We start from the raw sequence: 21,679 nt of genomic DNA on the forward strand, positions 1-21,679 counted from the left end.
AAATAATCAGCAACGTTTAAACTATTGCAAATTCTTAATCAAAATTTTACAGAGACATCTCCGAATAGTTCGACCACGAAGAACTAGTCGAATTTTTTCGGTAAAAGAATTAGTTCTCGAGTGATAAACTTTCGAACGAGATTTTAGCGCTGAGAATCAACGATATCGAGCAACTCGCGATTAAACAATTAGCAGCGTTTAAACTATTGCAAATTCTTAATCAAAATTTTACAGAGACATCTCCGAATAGTTCTACCACGAAGGACAAGTCGAATTTTTTCGATAAAAGAACTAGTTCTCGAGAAACGAGAGTTAACTTTCGAACGAGAATTTAGGACTGAGTATCAGCGATATCGAGCACCGTTTATTAGCCTGCTGCGAATTCCTAATCGAAGCTTCACGGAGATATCTGCGAACAGTCGGACCACGAAGAAGAGCCGGTCGAACATTTTCGGCGAATATTTCTCGAGCGACGAACTCTCGGGCGCAAATATTAGCGGAAGAGGGCCGGCAACCTCGAGGCGCCGCTTGGGAAACATCGGCTCGGGCAGGTTTCCTGGATCGAGCTTGATAATCGAACGCAGAAAAGGCGGGAGGAGCGCGAGTTTTAGAAGGGCGAGAGACGCGGAGCACGCGAGCGAGCGGGGCGCATCGAGCGATTTCTTCGCGGACGCGAACCGCGAACGTTTCGCATTCTGTTCCGCGCGGTGTCTTCGAGCTGCCGCGGCGCGCGAGCTTCGGCCTCGCGCGATCCATCGATCCGATATCCCCGTGAATCCCAGTGAGAACTAGATGTCTGCGAGATCTATCACGCGCGCTCGAAGAAGAATTCACGGTGTGCGATCGATCCGCGCGGATCGAGTGGCGAAATCGTAAACGTTCCGTGGTGGCTTCGATCGCTCGTACGACGGCAGTGCTTTCGATACGATCGTTTCGCATGCTAGTTCGCCCGATCTATGGGATCGCGGACGATCGATAGAGGCGCGTGGGTAACAGAGAGATCGACAGGTAGGTGCCGTGCGACGGTTCCAACGATTTTTCGTCGTGTCCGAGTGCCGCGTGGAAAGTGTCGCGATCGAGACGACGCTGTGTTGTCGCAGAATGCATCGTAGGAGATTGCGATTGACGCGCGATTCGCGCCGGCGAATTTTTAGCTCGAACCGCGACCGAATAGATCCGCAGTCGGTGATCCCAGCCGCTGCGGCGAACCGGGATTGCGAAAGATGCCGAAATATTTTGGCACGCGTCTGACGCGGCGGCGCAGCTTTCGTTCCGATTTATTTTCAACGTCGTTCCTCCCGTTCGAAATATAGCGAGACCGTGCGCGGAAACGTTCGAAGCCACGCGAGCGGGCAAAATCGAGTCAGTTTCTCGCCGGAAAAAGACGTCGGAAGAGCCGCTTTCGTTTCTCGCGACGAAGAATCCGACGAAAATCGGCGACGATTTCCTCCGATATCCGGCGACGTCCTTCGATAGAACTGAAGCGTCGAGGGCGACGTTCTTTCGTTTTTTCGATTTTCCATAGTTCCTGAAAAATCGGAGAAAATTCTCCGACGCGCGGCACGCGATCCAAAATAGGCCAGATTTTTCGCGAAGTTTTAACAAGTCGCCGAGCAGCGAAGACGGCCGAAATAGCGCGCGATCTCTGATTCACCCTGCAACCAGCCTCTCGGGAAAGCTGCAGAGTTAAGAGATTTAGCACGGAGGGAGATTTTCCGCCGATTTCGAGGAGACGATCGAGGAGTTGATCTCTGATCTCTGATCCGGATATTAGGATTTCGCAGGATTTTCGGTTCCTCGAATCGGTCCCCGGCGACGTTCAACGAATTTCTGCAATAGTTCTTCGCCGCCCGAAGCACGTTCCTCGATATATGCTAATTCGCATCATTTCTGCAGTCTGATCAGTCGATCGGTAATTATCGCGCGCGACGCGGCTTCGCCGGCGAATTTCATTCAGGACCGGCGATTAGATCGCTCGTTTCGATCGATTTGCATTCGTCGATTATCCCGGCTACGAGGCGTTTCTGCGGAATATAATAATCACGTTCGATTAATTGATCCGCCCATCGGATCTGCATTGCGCATATTCATCCCATGGACGCGTATCGTCGCGGCGAGCTGCGGCGAACAATTTATTTACGCTGCGATCCGAGCCTCGGATCGTTGACGTAATCGTGCGAATTGCATAGCAAAACGATTAAACTTCGATTAAGTTCCTGGAAAAAGTAACGATCGTTACACGTGCGAATTTCGATCGCGGGATAACCTGATGCTCGCGATAAACAAAAAGCAGCAACGGCAAAAAAGGGTCTTCCACATGGAGGAGAGATAACGAGCACGATAATTGCTGTCTAATTCACGGTTAGATTGCGAGCAAAACTGGACGATTTGGGAAGAGGAGATACGATTGTTCGATAACAAACGAGACGCGAGGCTCGAGTTATCGTGTCTTCTCTTCCCAAATCGTCGATTTTTCTGCGTAATCTCAGCGCGAATTAGAGAGAAATTACTGTATTTCGATTCTCGATACGGTAAATATTTTTGAAAGCTATAAAATTATAATTTCATCTTAATAATCTTATTAATAATAACAACTGTAAAAACGAGCTACGAATAATCGCATCTGCTCTCCCCAAATCGTCCATTTCTGTGCGCAATTTGAGCGCGAATTAGAGAATAATTCCTGTATTTCGATTCTCGATACGATAAATATTTTTGACAGCTATAAAATTATAATTTCTTCTTAATAATCTTATTAATAGTAACTATAAAAACGAGCCGCAAGCGCGAACCGTGAATAATCGCATCTGCTCTCCCCAAATCGTCCATTTCTGTGCGCAATTTGAGCGCGAATTAGAGAATAATTCCTGTATTTCGATTCTCGATACGGCAAATATTCTTGACAGCTATCAAATTATAATTTCCTCTTAATAATCTTATTAATAACAACTATAAAAACCAGCCGCAAGCGCGATTCGCGAATAATCTCACATTTCGTTCGTTCGCAAGCGACGGTCTTCCTTTCCGCAACAAAAAGGTCTCATTAAAATTCGATCAATTAACACAAAGTCCGACGCGATAAGCCGATTGCGATAGGCTCGAGGAGAACTCGGCGCGTTTCTATTATTCAGCGGGAACAGCGGCAACGAAACTGGTTATCTTTACGCGCGAATTGACGAAGATTCTCGCAAAATGACGCGAACAATGAACGCATTTCCCGGAGAACACACATCTTCAGAATCGATCGACGAGCGTCACACTACCGTCGAATATTAATCTCGCGGTTTCAACCGAACGGTCGCGTAATTCCGGATGAACATCCTTAATGTCAACTGTCTCCTGAAACACGTGTTCAATTAGCCGCGGGCTGTGACACGATCGCGGATAAGTGGCGGTTCGCGTTCCCCGATCCATCAGCGTTGCGAGCAAAAATCGCGTCGGCGACAGTGATTTTCCCTCGCAGCTCTAAAGCCCGCTTCGCCGCGATCCGAGTAATTTGTTTATACTTCGTTTATGATAGAATAAACAACGAGTTACGTTAATCAGCACTTTGTTATTATCATCGCCACGTGTGTCCGAAGATCGCCTGTTACGAGCGATATAAACGGTATTGCAACTTGTTGTCCGGCGAGAGCGTATTAGCTAATGCGCGCCGATCACGACACTTTTTCTTTAACGAATAATTGAAGAAAAATTCGAGCGTCGCGGGCCCTGGGATTCGCGAAGCGTCCCGACGGCGAAGCGTGGCTCGCGCAACTCGCAAACGTGCTGTGCAAATCGCTGCGATCGTAACCGTTTAGAAGCGCAATTAGTACAACGTTTCTGTAATCGGCGATCAATCGAATGCCGCATCGCGTGCATCGCGTTTTTTATCTCGCGCCGATCCGGCGATTTACGTAAGCAACGGCGAGGTTGCGCAACCATAACAAGATCGCGAGTTGGAAAGCCGGCGGACGGGGAAGAAGCTTTGATGTCGAGCGAAGTAATTGACTTCATTGTTAACCGGTGCAGTTTTCGACACGCCGATCTGTACAGGGTGTCCCGAAATCGTGGTGTTTCTGGGAAACGAGGGGTTCCTCGGGTCATTTCAAGTCGCTTTTTCCTTAGCGAAAATGTGCTACGAGGCTTCGTTTACGAGTTATTGACGAAAAACAGTGGCCAATGAGAGGCGAGCTGGGCTGGCGCGAGGCGCCGCGAGCCTATCGGCGGAACTGGGCTTCGCGCGCTCGTCAGTTGGACCGCCTCTCGCTAGCAGAGCTCGTCATCCATTGGTCGGCGTTTTTCGTTAATAACTCGTTAACGGTGCCTCGGAGAAAATTTTTGTAAAGGAAAGAGTTGCTTGGAATGACCTCAGGAATCCCTCAGGAATTCCTCAGGAACCGCTTAGGAATCCTTCATTTCTCGGAAGTGCCACAATTTTGGAACACTCTGCATATATATACTTGGATACGCCGATTATCGACGGAAGAGTAATCGGAAGGGTAATCTCCAAATAAGGAGTCAGACTGTCGATCTCGCTTACGAGCGATCCGAATCACCCGACGAAATGGCTATTCTTACTTTGTGCACGTATACTTCCTTGTATGCAATCGATTTGCATGCGAACAATTCGCAGAAATCGTTTGTTCCATTTGTCTAACATTTCACGTTCATTTTTTAAGAGCCGAACGTGGCTCTTAAAAATAGACGATGATAACACGCCGCCAACTTGGATCTCACTCGCGACGCACATGCACTGATCTCGATCGAACATCTTCATCTCCTGCCAACTGATTTAACGTCGGTCTAAATGTCGATCAAGTATTGTCGATTGAACATTGCCGATCGAATGCTGTCGATTAAATATTGCCGATCAAATATTCTCGATTCAATATCGCCAATCAAATGCTGCCGATTAAATATCGCCGATCAAATATTCTCGATTAAATATTGCCAATCAAATGATTTCGATTAAATGTTTCCAATCAAATGCTGCCAATTAAATATCGCCGATCAAATATTCTCGATTAAATATTTCCGATCAAATGATCTCGATTAAATATTGCCAATCAAAATGCTGCCGATTAAATATTGCCAATCAAATGCTGTCAATTAAATATCGCCGATCAAATATTCACGATGAAATATTACCGATCAAATGATCTCGCTTAAATGTTACCAATTAAATGCTGTCAATTAAATATCGCCGATCGAACGATCTCGATTAAATGTTACCAATTAAATGCTATCAATTAAATATCGCCGATCGAACGATCTCGATTAAATGTTGCCAATTAAATGCTGTCAATTAAATATCGCCGATTAAATATTGCCGAATGTACAGAAATTACCACACAGTGTAAAATTCCGATCTGGAAATTTCCAAATATTGTTCCAAGATAGCAAGAAGAAGGGGTCTGTTAAAAATAGCTTAGATCACGATGCGGCAGCGAAAACGCTGTCTAAGTGAACGGCGCCGTTCCGTGTCTTCCAGCGCGATTAAAAACCGTCTGTTCACGAATTTTTTTCGGCGTTCTCCAAGGCGGCTTTTCAAGTCGAAAGAGGTACGGCGTCGGGTCTCTGGTTATCTTATTGTATCGTGGACATACGCGAGGCCCTGGGAACCCGAGTCATCGTTTCCGGACGTCGGTCAACAATGGAATAATTAGTTCCGTCCGAGGTCGCGCCGATGTATCAACGCGCTCCGAATTTCACGCATTACAAATAAAAGAAGGTGAGAATTTTAGAGGGCCCTAAATGCCCCGAGTTGACCATGCGAACGACCGGACCCGTTACGCACACGATTCAAGAGGCTCGGAAGAGGCGGAAAGCCTTGGACGGTGTTTGGCAAATTATAGTGAACCCTGAGGAAGCGACGTTACTTCCGCGTGCGGAATAATGCCGAGATTATTATCGTGCTCGGTATTATTAACGGTGCGAGTCCTAGGAGTCGAAAACACGGTTCGTAGAACGGACGCTTGTCTCTTAGTATTCTAAGTTTCGTTCAAGAAAAATCGCCGAGGAGATAACAATGCCAAAATGTGTTAGTTATATTATTTACGTTGAAAAAGGCAGCTGTGCAAAGGCTTAAAAACGTAGCATTCTAAAAATTTTAAATGTAACCATTTTTTAATTTCAAGCGTAGCATTTTTAAGATGTTGAATTTAGCATTTTAAGGATTATAAATTGCAGCATTTTGACAATTTTAAATGTAATATTTTCAACATTTTGACGGTAGCATTTTTAAGATGTCAAACGCAGCATTTAAAAAATGTTAAACCTAGCATTTAAAAGATTGTAAACGTAGAATTGAAAGAATTTTAAATGTGACATTTTTTACTTTTCAAGTGCAGCATTTTTAAGATCTTAAATATATCATTTTAAAGATTATAAATTGCAGCACTTTAACAATTTTAAATGTGATATTTAAAAAATTTTGAACATAACATTTTCAAAATATCAAACGCAGCATTTAAAAAATGTTAAACCTAGCATTTAGAAAATTGTAAACGTAGCATTCTTAAAAGTTTCAAACATAGCATGTAAAAATTTCGAACGTACAATCGGTAAAGTTCAGTTCCTTCTGCCGAATCTCACACGCGCGAATTTTTCACGCGTTTAGAACGCGACCTCCGCGCTTCGTCCGCGATCCAAGAGTTAATAATCGCGCATCTGATAGCGATCGTTGCCTAATATTAACCGCGGCCCCCCCGTTCCCCTTCCCAGGAACCGTCTCGTCATCGCGATCGAGCCGCGAGTGATTACAAACCCGGTGTCGTGTCGTTAACGAACGACGTGCCGCGTCATTGTCACGCACAACTCGATCTTCCGGCGACTGGATGGTATCTATTGCAGATAGCGACTTATATGGAGTTTACGTGAGCGTATCTCGGAAAAGGATATGCAACGCGGAGATCCGCGGGGCCGCGTCATCGCTGGATCATTCGTCTCACCGCAACCGCCGTTGCACATAATAATGGAGTAGGGTCGCGGTTTCGCGGAACAAAGGAGAACGTCGCGTTCTTCTATTTCGCCTTTTTCCGCCGGCATATTTATCCCTAAATTGCCTCCAATGTCCATAAAAAGTGCGATGCATTTGCGTAACGTGCATCAAATGCAGCGTGCATAGAACTGCACTTGCAACCGGCCTCCGCATCTTCGTGAAAAATCGCGCTTTCTTCGTCACGGTTATGTCAATCGTTCGCCATCGAATGAGCCTCTTTCTTCAATAATGCAAATAGTAAAAAATAAATAGATATAATTATAAATAATAATGCAAATAATGCAATAATCGGCTCGATAATTGCCGAGATTTTTCGATCGCGTCCACGTGCGCAATACAATACGCGCGATTAGGCTACGCATCCTCGAGCGGCATTTTTCGGCGCGATTTGCAAGGACCGCGGTGAACCGTTTGTTCTCAGCGTCGGTTTAATGTATTCATAGTTCGACTTCCTGAGATTTATTATACATATGCCACTTCGCGGAGGATTTGCATTGATTTGAATGCGATCAATCTCAATTCGATTCGCATCGGATGCACTCGCGATTAAATGGCGCGTCCTCGCGCAGAATGGAGTACCTCGAAGAAAAACCGTTAATTTGCACTTCTTTTTGTTGAAAGTGTGTACTTGATTCATTGTATATACGGTATATTTTTATTAAAACGCGGCGACGCGCGTGATCTTCGCGTGTTTATGCAGAACGAGGATCTCCTTAGGCGTCACTCGAAACGATTAGGATCTCACCTTTTTTGTGTTTAACTCGACGATTGTCTCGATTATTAGCGGAGCACTCTGACCAATCGATGCGCATAATTGCAAGCGCCTGATATTCGCGCGTGCATCGTAACGCGAAACAATTTAGCGTCGTTTAAACGCATGGAACGTTGCTCGTTTCTTGCGATATACGTGCATACAGCGGTCTAAGATGGCTGAAAAGCCTTCCTTTTCTTTTTTTTTAATTTTGACATTGCTTGGAACGAAAAGAACAAAATTAAAAACCCTCGATTTTTAACTTTTCCATCCGAGCCTGTAACGAAAATTAAGAAAAATGCCTTTCGTAGATCTCGTTGACTCGTCATGCTGAAAATTTCATCGAAATCGGTTCATCCAGAGTCGAAGGATCTAAAAAAGTGCAGATTTCTTACGATTTTTGGTGAAAATTACGATAAAACTGTGATTTTTGCGATCCTTAATTTATTGCAACTCGTAACAACATGAATCGATTTCAATAAAATTTTCAACATGCATACAAGTGATCGAGATCTACGAAAGACATTCCTTAAATTTTCGTCACAAGTTCGGATGAAAAAGTTAAGAAAACGAGAGAAAGAAGAAAATTAAAAGAGAGTTAAGAAAGAAGTTAAGAAAAGAGAGAGAGATTTTTATTTCTTTGCCATTCCAAGTAATAGCAAGATCAAAAAGAAAGAAAAATAGCAGTTCAATCATCGTCTATACAGTATACTAGTCCCTCTACCATAAAAAAATTCAAATCATTGAGAAAGAAGAACGTTAAAAGAGAGTTAAAAAAAAGTTAAGAAAAGAGATTTTTATTTCTTTGCCGTTCCAAGTAATAGAAAAATCAAAAAGAAAGAAAAATAGCATTTCAATCATCGTCTATGCAGTATACTAGTCCCTCTATCATAAAAAAATTCAAATCATTGAGAAAGAAGAACGTTAAAAGAGAGTTAAGAAAAAAGTTAAGAAAAGAGATTTTTATTTCTTTGCCATTCCAAGTAACAGCAAGATCAAAAAGAAAGAAAAATAGCAGTTCAATCATCGTCTATGCAGTATACTAGTCCCTCTATCATCTAAAAAACCATTCAAATCATCATAGTTGAGTTTTAAAACAGTAATCGCATTTTAAAAGGTGTTTCGCGGGCCGTCGTGTCTATTTGACCCGCGCGAACGGCCCGAACTTTATCAAGAAATCTTCGCGCAACGCAAACCCGCGCGACCTGCATTATCCAGTTAAATCGAACACCAATGTTGACATTTTTTCTGGTAACGAAGAAGAGCAACAAGCGAAGATAAGAATTTGCACGATAAAAGAAAGTCATCGTGACTGGGCGGAAACGCAGCGCGCGCGATAGTCGCGTCAGGTATGCAAAATATGCCGAAGAATGCAAAATATTCGGCGTCCGTATTTTGTTGAATCACGGCGCGTCGGGAAAATGGCAAATCGGGTAAAAATATCCATAGAAAGCGAAACGTTAGACGGCAGAGATTCGGAAGTGTCGCGGCGGCGACGGCGCGTTCGGCTGCGATTTCCTCGGTGATTCACGGCGCGCCATTGTTTGTAGTTCAAGATCATGTTTACATAACACGTGTCGTAAAACGATGCCAACAGACGCGGCGAACAATAAAACAGACGGGGCCAATAAAACGGCGTCTACCGGCGCGCTTCATTATCATTGAAATTTATGCTAATCGGCGCAATGAAACTAGCGTTCCGAGCTGTGTTCAATTGAGCGATCGAATTGACAATCATTATTTTTTCTTCGATCGTAAGGAAAAAAACAGGCTAAGGAGAACCGGAAGTAATGGGACAAGAATCGCGAATATGTAACAATGATACGCTGTAACAAATATTCGCTTGATTATTTCATGCATCGGCGACTCGAAGTCGGGGCACGGAATTAACCGGCAGGCAACGTTCGGCTCGCGAGGGCCACGCCTCCGGTCCCCCTCTCGTCGCTGATCGCTTAAATGCGGCGAATGGGACGCGCGACGGAAGGCGTGGCGATCCGAGTGTTGCGCGCTTGTCACAACGCTTAGTTCTTGCTTTAAAGCAAGGTTCGGAATTAACCGGCGCGCAACACTCGGTTCGCCACGCCTCCCGTCGCGCGTCTCATTCGCCGCATTTAAGCGATCAGCGACGAGAGGGAGACCGGAGGCGTTGCCCTCGCGAGCCGAACGTTGCACGCCGGTTAATTCCGAGCCTTGCTTTAGAGCAAGAACTAAGCGTTGTGACAGGTCGATTATACATAAAATATTCTTTACGCGAGCCGGAAGTCACAGACATATGCGAGTCGATTGAATGACGTCGAGTCCGATCGATTCTGCACCGTCAACGTTTTCGCACAATTGAGAAACATTCCAGCTCTGTGCCATTGAGTTTCTTGCTCGGATGACTCATCGATTCTTATCTATTTCTTCTCTTTTAATTATTCCGTCGATCCTCTCTCTCTCTCTCTTTCTCTCTTCGTCCGCAATCGGCGTCAACGATACGTTATCGTAATCGTTTACGTAATCCTCGATCGTCAAACAAAAACGCTGCCAAATGACACCGGTGAACAGAACTACGTAACTATCCGCGAACAATTGAATTTAGTTAGCCGCTCGACGATAATCCGATTCGAGGAGGAGGAGGAGGAGGAGGAAACGCGATCGACAGGCCGGCCGAGAGCCGCTCCTCGTGTTCGAATAGTAAAAATTCCCGCGAGGTCAGGCGAGGTCGTGTTTCCGATACTGGACAGCGATCTATTGTATAAGCAGACGACCACTTGTTTCCCCCCGGGCGATACAATTATTGTTCATTATACTTAATAAGTGGAGCACGAACGGCCAGCATATAATTGACATTACGGATCTGCATACGTGTTCGAAACGCATCAGCGTATAGAACCGCGATCGGTAAAAAGTTTGATAAACGGTCGGGAATTAGCAAACTATACGGCTGTAAGATAAACAAGATCGCAGCGCATACGGATGTTTAAATATCTCTTTGAACCGTAGGCTATAATTATTAGTTGGTATAAATATTTATGGCGGCATAAATATTTATCTTGTAGCCAGGATGAATGGCAGCTTCAAATGATTGAATTAAAATCCGTTCAGCATACTACATAGTATGTATAATGAATAAAACAGCGGTAGTATGTCGACGGTGATACTATTCGGCGTCATCGTGACAAACGGGAATACAGTTATTTCTCCTGGAAATGAGAAAATTCGGGTTGCCGTGAATTTCCCTGTGCTGGTCGTACGCCTATGTAGTTTATTGATATCTTTGTATGCCAAGGGTATATTCTTAATTATTCTTCTTCTTTCTCAATTAATATTCTCACATCTGCCGGCTCTCAATTCCGATCTCCGAACATTTCTTTCTTCTTTCAATTCGGGTTGCCGTGAATTTCCCTGAGCTAGTCGTACGCCTGTGTAGTTTATTGATATCTTTGTATGCCAAGGGTATATTCTTAATTATTCTTCTTCTTTCTCAATTAATATTCTCACATCTGCCGGCTCTCAATTCCGATCTCCGAACATTTCTTTCTTCTTTCAATTCGGGTTGCCGTGAATTTCCCTGAGCTAGTCGTACGCCTGTGTAGTTTATTGATATCTTTGTATGCCAAGGGTATATTCTTAATTATTCTTCTTCTTTCTCAATTGATATTCTCACATCTGCCGGCTCTCAATTCCGATCTCCGAACATTTCTTTCTTCTTTCAATTCGGGTTGCCGTGAATTTCCCTGAGCTAGTCGTACGCCTGTGTAGTTTATTGATATCTTTGTATGCCAAGGGTATATTCTTAATTATTCTTTTTCTTTCTCAATTAATATTCTCAGAATTTCCCTGTGCTAGTCGTACGCCTATGTAGTTTATTGATATCTTTGTATGCCAAGGGTATATTCTTAATTATTTTTCTTCTTTCTCAATTAATATTCTCAGATCTATCGGCTGTCAATTCCGATCTCCGAACATTTCTTTCTTCTTTCAATTCGGGTTGCCGTGAATTTCCCTGTGCTGGTCGTACGTCTGTGTAATTTATTGATATCTTTATATGCCAAGGGTATATTCTTAATTATTCTTCTTCTTTCTCAATTAATATTCTCACATCTGCCGGCTCTCAATTCCGATCTCCGAACATTTCTTTCTTCTTTCAATTCGGGTTGCCGTGAATTTCCCTGAGCTAGTCGTACGCCTGTGTAGTTTATTGATATCTTTGTATGCCAAGGGTATATTCTTAATTATTCTTCTTCTTTCTCAATTAATATTCTCACATCTGCCGGCTCTCAATTCCGATCTCCGAACATTTCTTTCTTCTTTCAATTCGGGTTGCCGTGAATTTCCCTGAGCTAGTCGTACGCCTGTGTAGTTTATTGATATCTTTGTATGCCAAGGGTATATTCTTAATTATTCTTCTTCTTTCTCAATTGATATTCTCACATCTGCCGGCTCTCAATTCCGATCTCCGAACATTTCTTTCTTCTTTCAATTCGGGTTGCCGTGAATTTCCCTGTGCTGGTCGTACGCCTATGTAGTTTATTGATATCTTTGTATGCCAAGGGTATATTCTTAATTATTCTTCTTCTTTCTCAATTGATATTCTCACATCTGCCGGCTCTCAATTCCGATCTCCGAACATTTCTTTCTTCTTTCAATTCGGGTTGCCGTGAATTTCCCTGAGCTAGTCGTACGCCTGTGTAGTTTATTGATATCTTTGTATGCCAAGGGTATATTCTTAATTATTCTTCTTCTTTCTCAATTAATATTCTCACATCTGCCGGCTCTCAATTCCGATCTCCGAACATTTCTTTCTTCTTTCAATTCGGGTTGCCGTGAATTTCCCTGAGCTAGTCGTACGCCTATGTAGTTTATTGATATCTTTGTATGCCAAGGGTATATTCTTAATTATTCTTCTTCTTTCTCAATTGATATTCTCACATCTGCCGGCTCTCAATTCCGATCTCCGAACATTTCTTTCTTCTTTCAATTCGGGTTGCCGTGAATTTCCCTGTGCTGGTCGTACGTATGTGTAATTTATTGATATCTTTATATGCCAAGGGTATATTCTTAATTATTCTTTTTCTTTCTCAATTAATATTCTCAGAATTTCCCTGTGCTAGTCGTACGCCTATGTAGTTTATTGATATCTTTGTATGCCAAGGGTATATTCTTAATTATTTTTCTTCTTTCTCAATTAATATTCTCAGATCTATCGGCTGTCAATTCCGATCTCCGAACATTTCTTTCTTCTTTCAATTCGGGTTGCCGTGAATTTCCCTGTGCTGGTCGTACGTCTGTGTAATTTATTGATATCTTTATATGCCAAGGGTATATTCTTAATTATTATTCTTCTTTCTCAATTAATATTCTCGGATCTGTCGGCTGTCAATTCCGATCTCCGAATATTTCTTGGAGAAATTATTGTGCTAGTAAAAAACGAATCAGATTGTTCCAGTAAAAGTATCCATCGCCGAAAGTTTGCTAGTCGATTAACCCTTCCACGGTGCTCATAAAAACTTGTATTAATGGTGTTTCGGTCGCGTAGACCCGATTGAAAATATATATATGGAAACTCCACTGTGATATAATATTTTCAAGCTTGTCGTTGAACCGCCGATTTTTATGCAAAATAAAGATTTAGAGAAAACTTGTAAAGATAAGGATAAAAATTTATCTCTTCATCTTTATAAACATAAAGAGAAAAGTCCGCATTGATTGCAGCTGCACGGACATTTCTTTTGATCTTTAATTATTTTACCGACTCGAAGATAAAAAAAAATGCCATGGTATAAATAAAAATAGATTTAAAAAACTAAATTAAATTACACGATTAAATTAAATTCGATTACACGATTTTCACTGTTTTGTATTCGATCTACGATAAATTGTCCTTAATCGACGCTCGGATTGCAGACAAAAAAATGGACAATCTGGGAAGAGAAGACAGAATTATTCGAGAGCCCCGAATTGTCACCCCAAATCTATCTTTGCGCCCAATCCGAGCGTCAATTAGAGACAATTAACTGCACTCATTTTCGTCACAAATGCATAAAAACTGCATCGGTAGTCATTCACGACTCGACCTAACGCCACGAAAATTACAAAACAAGGCAAAAAACATATATTTCCAACGAATCTGGTTCTATAGGTCAGTAAATGAGACCGTAGAAGGGTTAAAAAAACATCGCATCACCCGACCTCCTCGCCATTCATCACTCGGAATAAACATCTGCGACTTATTCCCTCCAAATCGTGTTTATGCCCCACGAAACGATTCAACCCGAGCAACCTTGTTCCAGATCACCCCGTGAAGATCAGGTCAGAAGCTGCGCAAGGCCCCGAGGACAGCTAACACGGCCGTTCAGAACCATCCTCGGCTCTGCGATTGACTGGCAGAGCGATCGAAGTAGGGGATCGGGGAAAGACACGGTCTCTTTCGCCGGCGATAATTCGTCGCGCGACTTATCGGCTCGCGGGACGCGTCCCCTCGATGCTGATCGGCGAGCGATCGCGAAAGAAAGCGGTCATCCGCGAGACCCGGATGACAGCGAGCAACGTCTAGCAACGTCTATCTCTCAGCATAGAAGACACCGGGCACCCAAGACACCGGGGAGATGCGAACGAAGCCGTCGCGGCAGGACTAAAAGCGTGAAAGAGTTCATCGCGGGATCATCGAGAATCCTAGCCGAGATGTCCGAAGAGTCGCCGCGAAAGCTCGAACTGGCAGATTCCGTGGAAGATAAGCGGCACCGATGATCCTTCCCGCGGCTGACCCAGTTCAGAGGCTCGCGTAACGGTCGCCGGCGATAAGATAGCCGGGGCGGATCTGCCTGGCATAGCCTCGCGGCTGTTCAGAGAGGCGGAAAGCGAAGCGGCTCCGGAGCGATCAGCTGTCAGCGGACGGATCGTAGCCGGGCTACGATGACTGGGATCAATCAGCGCGTGGTGCTGCTCAACCTGCCGACGTCCCGCTCGGTGGACATCGAGTTCTCCGAGCTGAGCTACGCGACCAAGCGGAGCCTGCGAGGCGGCAAGAAGAAGATCCTGAAGGGCGTGAACGGGACGTTCAGGTCCGGGCAGCTGTCGGCGATCATGGGGCCGTCGGGCGCCGGCAAGTCGACGTTGCTGAACATCCTGACGGGCTTCGAGGGCGGCAACTGGGACGGCGAGATCTGCTACATCGGGCAAGAGGGCAAGAAAACCTGGCGGGAGTACAAGAAGCAGTCCTGCTACATCCAGCAGGACGACAAGCTGCACCCGTTGTTCACGGTGCTGGAGGCGATGCGGATGGCGGCGAACTTGAAGATCGGCAGCAGCCTGAGCCGCAAGGCGAGGGACATGCTGATAGACGACGTGCTGGAGAACCTGGATCTGATGAGATCGAAGGGGACCAGGTGCGGTCAGCTCAGCGGAGGCCAGAAGAAGAGGCTGAGCATCGCGTTGGAGATGGTCGACAATCCGCCGGTGATGTTCCTGGACGAGCCGACGACCGGCCTCGACGCCCTGTCCTCCCACCAGTGCATCGCCTTGCTCCAGAGCCTGGCGAGAACCGGCAGGACCATCGTCTGCACCATCCACCAGCCCAGCGCAGCCATCTTCGAGATGTTCGACAACGTGTACCTGCTGGTGGACGGCAAGTGCCTGTACGACGGCGCCACGAAGAACATGGTCGACTACTTCGCCAGCGTCGGGCTGCAATGCCCGAAGTACCACAATCCGGCCGACTTCATGATCGAGGTGGTGACCAAGGAGTACGGCGACTACACCGACCAGCTGGAGAAGCTCGCCAGCAACGGCAGCTGCTGGAGAACGCCGGTCGCGAACACGCAGAAGCTCGAGGAGAAATGCCACGAGAACAAGGCCACCGTGCTGATTCATGCGCCCTCGGAGACGGAGAGGTTCTTCGTGCTGATCAGACGTTGCCTGGTCCAGCTGTTCCGGGATTGGACGGTCACGTATCTGAAGATGCTGCTGCACGCGTTCGTCGGGATCATGCTCGGCGTCCTGTTCACCGAGAGCGGCTGCGACGGCAGCAAGGCGATCAGCAACGTCAGCTTCTTCCTGGTCACCTCCGTCTACATGAGCTACACCAGCATGATGCCCGCGGTTCTCAAGTTCCCATCCGAGTTCCCCACGCTGAAGAAGGAGAAGTTCAACAACTGGTACCAGCTGAGGACCTACTACGCGGCCACCACCGTCTGCTCCATACCCCTGCAGATGACCTCCGCCTTCATCTACTGCGTCGCATCCTACTTTCTCAGTTGCCAGCTGCTCGAGCCGAGGCGGTTCTTCATGTTCCTGCTCGTCACGTTCCTCGTGAACCTGATCTCCGAGAGCTACGGCCTTCTGATCGGCACCCTGATGAACCCCATCGACGGCACCTTCACCGCGGCCATCACCACCTGCGTCATGCTGGTTCTCGCCGGCTTCCTGGCGTTGTACAGTCATATGCCGCGTTTCCTTTATTATTTGAGCTACATCAGCTACTTCAAGTACTCTCTGCACGCGTACGTGCACAGCCTGTACGGCTTCGACCGCGAGAAGCTCAGCTGCTCGGAGATGTACTGCCATTACAGGATGCCGAGCACGATCTTGGAGGAGCTCTCGATGGCGGACGGCAGGTACTGGATCGACATTGTTATTCTGTCTTCGGGATTGCTGTTGTACAAGTGCATCGCCTATTGCACGCTCAAGAACAAGCTGTCTTCCGCTTGAGGAAGACGGATGATCGTGTGCGCGCCGAGACTCGGTCGGGTTTACAGTGTGTGTGCGTGTGTGGCTGCTCGATGATTACGCGTGACCTCGTTGATCTAGTCGTTTTCGGGGATAAAGGATCTTGGGGTTTCGGACACATTTTCGGCTTTACCGGGGGTGAACCGACGAGGACGTCGAGAATGGAGTTACGGTGCGCGATTCGTGTTGCTTGTGGGCTCGACTGGATGGGAGAGTTATTGGTGGTTATGCTCAGACCTGCGGATTTTATGCGTTTATGGCTGATATTGGTGGGCTACGTTTTCGGACAATGAAGAGACTCGAAGAAAGCTTGTAATGTTGGCGTGTTTAATTTAATAAATTAAAATTTTTCATTCTAAATTTGAATTGGATAATTCATATTCAATTTCAATTCAGATTGAGTAAGTCATTTTCAATTTAAATTGAATAATTCATTTTCAATTTCAATTGAATAATTCATTTTCAATTTCAATTACAATTGAATAATTCGTTTTTAATTTAAATCGAGTAATTCATTTTTAATTTAAATTGAATAATTCAGTGTTAATTTAAATCTAAATTGAATAATTCGTTTTAAATTTAATAAGTAATCTTAAATTTAAATTTAATAATTTCATTTGATAAAATTACTGAAAGAAGAGATTACATTGTACATTGGTTCTTAAATCTTGCATCCGACGGGGGAAACGTTCATTTTGCATTATTTATTTTGCAAAATACGTATCGTTCCCATCGACTATGTAAAATCAAAATAAAAAATATATTTTTCCTCGCGTCTTCACCGATCTGTGTTTCATTCGCTTATTTCTGCTGTAAACGCATAAAACCCGGTTGCCGCGCTCGACAAAGAAACCTCGAATCGAACCTATGAATTGAAATGGTTTGTAGAAGGTGCCAAAGAGAATGAGCAAATTTTTCAGCACAAAGTAGACAAGCTTGAGAACGCAAGAGAATCCGTCGTTATAGTCGACGGATCGCTAATAAATTAGCGAACACAGAAATATTTAACGAACGATGCTGATTTTGTTCTCCATTGTTCTTGAAAACCAAGGACGAACATTTTTAGCATAGTATCTCGCGTGTACATAATTTTTGACAAGCGTCCACCGTTTCAGAACGTCGTCGTTCGCTTCGTAAACAAGATATAAAGATAAATAATCAATTTTCGGCGATAAAGCGATATCGAATCTGCGAATTTATCGAGGAAATCGAACGATTCGTAATTCGTGCAGGATCTCAATTTTTCGAGCTGCCCAAGACGATTGTTTATCGGCGAGTTATTTAAATAATTGAATGCTCGATCAAAATACGCTCGTTGTCCGTTCCCGATAAAACCCCTGCGTCATTCTCCTCGGAAAGAGGAATTTTTGCATTCTTTTCAGAACACTAATTGTAACTCGATCGAAGGTTATTTATTAACAAATGATTAAAAATTAATGAAATCAGTAAATGCCGCGTCGAACGTGCAATTTCTTCGTCGAGAATGGCGACGGGTTTACTTATGTCGCGGAGCTTTTCTTCCGGCAACTGTAGCGACACTGAGAATACAGTAAATTCTCCCTAATTGATGCTCGGATTTTACAATAATTTCTCCGTAATTCGCGTTCAGATTGTGCAGAAAAATGGACGGTTTGGGAAGAGGATTATCGAGCCTTGCGACTCGCTTTTATAGTTACCGGTTGTGAATAATTATAGAAATGAGCCGCGAGCCGCGAATGATCGTGTCTCCTCTTCCCTAATTTTCCCTTCTTGTGCGCAATCTGAGCGCGAATTAGGGAAAAATTACAGCATTTCGCTTCTCGATACAGTAAACTCTGAGTAACTATGAAATTATAATTTTTATTATAATCGGTAACTATGAAAACGAGTCGAAACGCGAGCCGCGAATAATCGCGTCTCCTATTCCCTAACTGTCCCATTTTGTGCGCAATCTGAGCGCGAATTAGGGAGAAATTACTGTACAGAAAAGTGTAAAATTAGAGAAGAGGCGACACGATTATTCGAGCCTTGCGTCTCGCTTTTATAGTTAGCAATTGTCAACGACTATAAATCGTCTCTCCTATTCCCTAACTGTCCCTTTTTGTTCGCAATCTGAGCGCGAATTAGGGAGAAATTACTGTACAGAAAAGTGTAAAATTAGAGAAGAGACGACACGATTATTCGAGCCTTGCGTCTCGCTTTTATAGTTGTCAATTGTCAACGACTATAAATCGTCTCTCCTATTCCCTAACTGTCCCTTTTTGTTCGCAATCTGAGCGCAAATTAGGGAGAAATTACCGTACACAAAAGTGTAAAATTAGAGAAGAGGCGACACGATTATTCGAGCCTTGCGTCTCGCTTTTATAGTTGTCAATTGTCAACGACTATAAATCGTCTCTCCTATTCCCTAACTGTCCCTTTTTGTTCGCAATCTGAGCGCAAATTAGGGAGAAATTACCGTACACAAAAGTGTAAAATTAGAGAAGAGGCGACACGATTATTCGAGCCTTGCGTCTCGCTTTTATAGTTAGCTATTGTCAACGACTATAAATCGTCTCTCCTATTCCCTAACTGTCCCTTTTTGTTCGCAATCTGAGCGCAAATTAGGGAGAAATTACCGTACACAAAAGTGTAAAATTAGAGAAGAGGCGACACGATTATTCGAGCCTTGCGTCTCGCTTTTATAGTTAGCAATTGTCAACGACTATAAATCGTCTCTCCCCTTCCCGAATTGTCCATTTCTGAGCGCAATCCGAGCGCGAATTAGGGAGAATTCGACGCAGTTCTGATCTCGAATATATGGAGCGATTACCAAAGCCGACAACGGAAGAAAGAGGGCAGTAATGTCAAGCGATCTAGAGAATGGTAATAGAAATATGTACATAATAATCCATGACAAACCTCAATTACCGGTTCGACGTGCGTTGACCGTGACAGCGGCGACTTCCTTTCATTAGCCTGCGAATAAAGTCTTCCTACTTTTCCCGACTTTTACTGCGTTGTTCCGCGAAATAAAGACAGACGTTGGCAGCGTTTCGAAACGCCCGTGGTCTTCACTCAGCGCCCTTTTACCCGCGCGAGGCTCCCCGACGTTTAAAAAATCGGCGATCGAATTTCAAAACGTCGCCGTCTCTTTAACACGTTCCGTGCCGAGCTTTTTTTCCTCGAATCTTCACACTTTGATATTTTACTAAAACTTGATGTATTACGTGCAATTATTAATTCTCGTACACATAACAACGTAACAAAAACTTATCAACGCCCATTCTTGCGGTGGAAATTGATTCTTCGGTTCTAAATTTCTTGTAAACAATTTGTTCAGTTCACTAAGTAAACATGCAAGCGTGTACCATCGATGGTACACGTGGCACGGAACGTGTTAATCAGCGAATTTTCCATGATGATCAATAGAAGCAGGTAATAACCTGCTACAGTCCTGCCAATGTTCTATTACCTGCTAATTAAGAATCTTGCACGTTTCTTCATTTCAGATGACCGAAATGGCCACGATTATGGGCCACCGTGGGACGATTTTCACTTTGAAATTCGACCACGTCTCAAACTATCCGACGCCATCGATTTTAATACTATTTTTAATTTAAGCAAACCTCGAATGTTAGTAAAACATACGTATGTGACTGCAAAAAGTGTCGCAGCTTCTGCGCAACAAAAAGAAAGTCCCAAAGAAAGTCGAACAGAGGCGCGATTTACGCTGGAACGCCTACTCGAGAAATGATTAAATAGAAAGAAGGAATTTTTACTTAATTTCTGCTTTTTGCAATTGACCTGGCGAACCTTGATTTTACACAAGTCCCGCAGTTTTGCGATTGCAGCGGCTCACGGCACCGGCAATTCCAAGATCTGCACGTTGCACGATTTGCCTTCGTAAAGGCATTGTCTTCGAGAAATGTTTAAAAATACGCCGAACTGGAACTGCAAATGGGCCGCACAAAGGTTCATTCTACATCCGTTAAAAAAGTCCGTCGTTCAAGGGTAAAACGGTGCGGACGAGATTGTATTCGAGTTTGATACATGCACCGGGGTCGAAGGTCGCGGCGCATTCGCATGCTTTTCAAACGCAATTTCCTAATCGCGTTCCGTGAACATTGAACGCTGATTGCGCCATATCAACGTGAATGGGAAGTTCGGGCAAAAGGTGGGTTCGACGAATGCACGGCGACGCATGCTGCTCGAAACCGTCATCGTCCGATTATCGAATCGGTTATCGAATCGGTCATCGAGTCGGTCATCGTCGATCGTTATCGACGACCCATTCGGCAGCGAGGATTTATCGCGCGGCGATAAATCTCAGTCGATTTTCGATCATCTTTCGAGACCCTATCGACCTTATCGAGTCGTTTTCTTAACGCCAGATTTACGGAACCCGTCAAAATGACGACAATTTTTTAATTCACGATTATTCGTATCGTAAAGACACATGTACGAGTTATTTATTCAATTTATACGTTGCTTACGGCAAACGTTACAACAACACTTGTTCAAAAATCAGAATAAATGTGTTATCGTTGCTTTTATAGATTAATATGAAACATTAAAAATTAATTCTTGTGCTCCGTAAATCTGGCGTTTACGCGCAGTTGCAAATCGTCTTTCCAGTGAAATTGTAGGAATTTTTAATCGGCGAGCCGATTTAAGAAAAATTAAAAAATTATAGTTGCCGTATAGCGTGATTACGTATAGTTTGGAGCAGCATGAAGTTTTTTTCGGGGGTGCATTCAGTTGACGAGGAGACGCGGGCAATGAAATCGTGAAAAGTTCGCTTTTTCTAGCCTCTTGGGAAAATAATTCGTGCGTACATTGTTTCGGTCGAAGTGTGTTCCGATTATCAATTCTGATTTCGAATTCGACATACTTTCATCGTTGACACATGACATCGATCACCATTTTTAACCGCTGTTTATTCCGTTGAACGATACTAGAACAACCAAAGTTATTCAAATGGATTCTAGGTTCCACTTGAAACGCTCGTTTACTTACGTCTTTCTCACGAATTATTCACTTCATTTGCGTCGGAAGGTTATAAACGGAATTGCAATTAGAATTTACAATTCCTGTTTGCGTCGATCATTCTAATTTCGAAGGTACCGAAAAACCTGCGCGAATGGTAAACGCGACACAAATCCACGTTATCATTGCACTTTATTTACAAAAAGAATATATATATATATATTATTTCATATATTTTATTTATATTATATATATAATATTATTGCGCATATTATATATATTATATATAA

The 21,679-nt window shown here is 44.0% G+C and overlaps 1 protein-coding gene across 4 annotated transcripts; it reads left to right on the forward strand.

Annotated features, from left to right (window-relative positions):
- The first annotated feature begins 667 nt into the window (after positions 1–667).
- On the forward strand, positions 668–20,186 carry LOC117226054 (ATP-binding cassette sub-family G member 4). Of its 4 annotated transcripts, none has more exons than XM_033480003.2 (2): positions 668–1,008; positions 14,009–20,186. In XM_033480003.2, exon 2 carries the CDS (start codon positions 14,631–14,633, stop codon positions 16,422–16,424), a length of 1,794 nt encoding a protein of 597 aa, XP_033335894.2. In that variant the 5' UTR covers positions 668–1,008; positions 14,009–14,630; the 3' UTR covers positions 16,425–20,186. The 4 variants fall into 4 exon arrangements, with proteins under 4 accessions (XP_033335894.2, XP_076381215.1, XP_033335895.2 ...); XM_076525100.1 differs by lacking the exon at positions 668–1,008 and adding an exon at positions 1,048–2,531; XM_033480004.2 differs by lacking the exon at positions 668–1,008 and adding an exon at positions 2,617–5,713.
- The last annotated feature ends 1,493 nt before the right edge of the window (positions 20,187–21,679 follow it).

The sequence above is a fragment of the Megalopta genalis genome, chromosome 11, assembly GCF_051020955.1.
Source record: "Megalopta genalis isolate 19385.01 chromosome 11, iyMegGena1_principal, whole genome shotgun sequence".
In the NCBI taxonomy this organism is placed as follows: domain Eukaryota; kingdom Metazoa; phylum Arthropoda; class Insecta; order Hymenoptera; family Halictidae; genus Megalopta; species Megalopta genalis.